Source organism: Wasmannia auropunctata, unplaced genomic scaffold (genome assembly GCF_000956235.1).
Source record: "Wasmannia auropunctata unplaced genomic scaffold, wasmannia.A_1.0 LD334278.1, whole genome shotgun sequence".
In the NCBI taxonomy this organism is placed as follows: Eukaryota; Metazoa; Arthropoda; class Insecta; order Hymenoptera; family Formicidae; genus Wasmannia; species Wasmannia auropunctata.
The window spans coordinates 20761-23115 of NW_012028612.1; the positions used below are offsets into that span (position 1 = coordinate 20761).

A 2355-nucleotide genomic window follows, 5' to 3' on the forward strand; every position below is an offset into this window, starting at 1 on the left:
GGCTGATTGCTGTTTAATCAACCGAGAAAGAACCGATGTTATAAGTTTGACGGCAGATCCAGCAACAACTTCCAACTTACAAGAATGAGGCCAAATGGAGCGGCGTATTTCCTTCCTCGTCGACCACATGCAATGAAGCACCGGCGTCCAGAAGGAGGGTGCAAATCTCGCGGTGACCTTTTATTGCGGTCACATGCAAAGCATTATGTCTTATGTTATTAACGGCATTGACGGCTGCGCCTCGCGATAACAATAGATCCGTTATCTCCGGCTGATTGCTATTTAATCAAACGAGAAAGTACCGATGTTAGTTTGATGAAGTTACGGCAGATCCAGCAACAACTTCCAACTTACAAGAGTGTCGCAAAATGGAGGGGCGTATTTCCTTTCAAGCTAATCACATGCAATGAAGCACCAGCGTCCAGAAGGAAGATGCAGAGCTCGCGATGACCTTTCCCCGCGGCCATATGCAAAGCACTATGTCTGTTGTTATTAACAGCATTGATGGCTGCGCCTCGCCATAACAGTAGATTCGTTATCTCCGGCTGATTGCTGTTTAATCAAACGAGAAATTACCGATGTTAGTGTGACGTTACGGCAAATCCAGCAACAACTTTCAACTTACAAGAATGAGGCTAAAAGGAGGGGCGTATTTCCTTCCTCGTCAACCACATCTAATGAAGCATCAGCGTCTAGAAGGAGGATGCAGAGCTCGCGATGACCTTTCGCCGCGGCTATATGCAAAGCACTATATCTGTTGTTATTAACGGCATTGACGGTCGCGCCTCGCGATAACAGTAGATCCGTTATCTTTGGCTGATTGCTGTTTAAAAGAACCGATGTTAGTTTGACGTTGCGGCAGGTACAGCAACAACTTCCAACTTACAAGTATGTCGCAGCATGAAGAGGCGTATTTCCTTTTTGGTCGACCACATCCAATGAAGCATCAGCATCCAGAAGGAGGATGCAGAGCTCGCGATGACCTATCCCCGCGGCTATATGCAAAGCACTAAGTTTGTTGTTATTGACGGCATTGACGGCCGCCCCTCGCGATAATAGTAGATCTGTTATTTCCGGCTGAATGCTGTTTAATCAACGAGAAAGTACCAATGTTAGTTTGAAGTTACGGTACATCCAGCAACAACTTCCAACTTACAAGTATGTCGCAGCATGAAGGGGCGTATTTCCTTCCTCGTCGACCACATGCAATGAAGCACCGGCGTCCAGAAGGAGGGTGCAAACCTCACGGTGACCTTTTATTGCGGCCACATGTAAAGGATTATGTCTTATGTTATTGACGGCTGCGCCTCGCGATAGCAGTAGATCCGTTATCTCTGGCTGATTGCTATTTAATCAAACGAGAAAGTACCGATGTTAGTGTAACGTTACAGTAGATCCAGCACCAACTTCCAACTTACAAAAATGAAGCTAAATGGAGAGGCGTATTTCCTTCCTCGTCAACCACATCTAATGAAGCACCAGCGTCCAGAAGGAGGATGCAGAGCTCGCGATGACCTTTCCCCGCGGCTATATGCAAAGCACTATAACTGTTGTTATTGACGGCATTGACGGCCGCGCTTCGCGATAACAGTAGATCCGTTATCTCCGGAAGATTGCTGTTTAATCAAATGAGAAAGTACCGTTGTTAGTTTGACGTTACGGCAGATCCAGTAACAACTTCCAACTTACAAGAGTGTCGCAACATGGAGGGGCGTATTTTTTTTCTCGTCGACCACATTCAATGAAGCACCAGCGTCTAGAAGGAGAATGCAGAGCTCGCGCTGATTTTTCCAAGCGGCCATATGCAAAGCACTATGTCTGTTGTTATTGACGGCATTGACGGCCGCGCCTCGCAATAACAGTAAATCCGTTATTTCCGGGTGATTGCTGTTTAATAAAACGAGAAAGAACTGATGTTAGTTTGATGTTACGGCAGATCCAGCAACAACTTCCAACTTACAAGTATGTCGCAGCATGAAGGGGCGTATTTCCTTTCTCGTCGACCACATCCAATGAAGCACCAGCATCCAGAAGGAGGATGCAGAGCTCGCGATGACCTTTCTCCGCGGCTATATGTAAAGCACTAAGTCTGTTATTGACGGCATTGACGGCAGCGCCTCGCGATAACAGTAGATCTGTTATCTCCGGCTGATTGCTGTTTAATCAATGAGAAAGTACCAATGTTAGTTTGAAATTACGTCAGATTCAGTAACAATTTCCAACTTACAAGAGTGTCGCAAGATGGAGGGGTGTATTTCCTTCCTCGTCGACCACATGCAATGAAGCACCGGCGTCCAGAAGGAGGATACAAAGCTCGCGCTGATTTTTCCTCGCGGCCATATGCAAAGCACTATG

General features: G+C 46.5%; 1 protein-coding gene across 1 annotated transcript; it reads right to left on the bottom strand.

Annotated features, from left to right (window-relative positions):
- Window positions 1-80: 80 nt before the first annotated feature.
- Window positions 81-2349, bottom strand: LOC105458854 (ankyrin-1-like; the record flags this gene model as incomplete). The annotated part of the gene is made up of 9 exons (XM_011704426.1): window positions 2228-2349; window positions 1961-2155; window positions 1690-1887; window positions 1419-1616; window positions 1157-1345; window positions 887-1084; window positions 626-823; window positions 355-552; window positions 81-278 (listed from the first exon to the last, which is right to left on the bottom strand). Coding segments are annotated over exons 1-9 (1685 nt in total), but the record flags the coding sequence as incomplete, so codon positions are not given.
- Window positions 2350-2355: the final 6 nt, after the last annotated feature.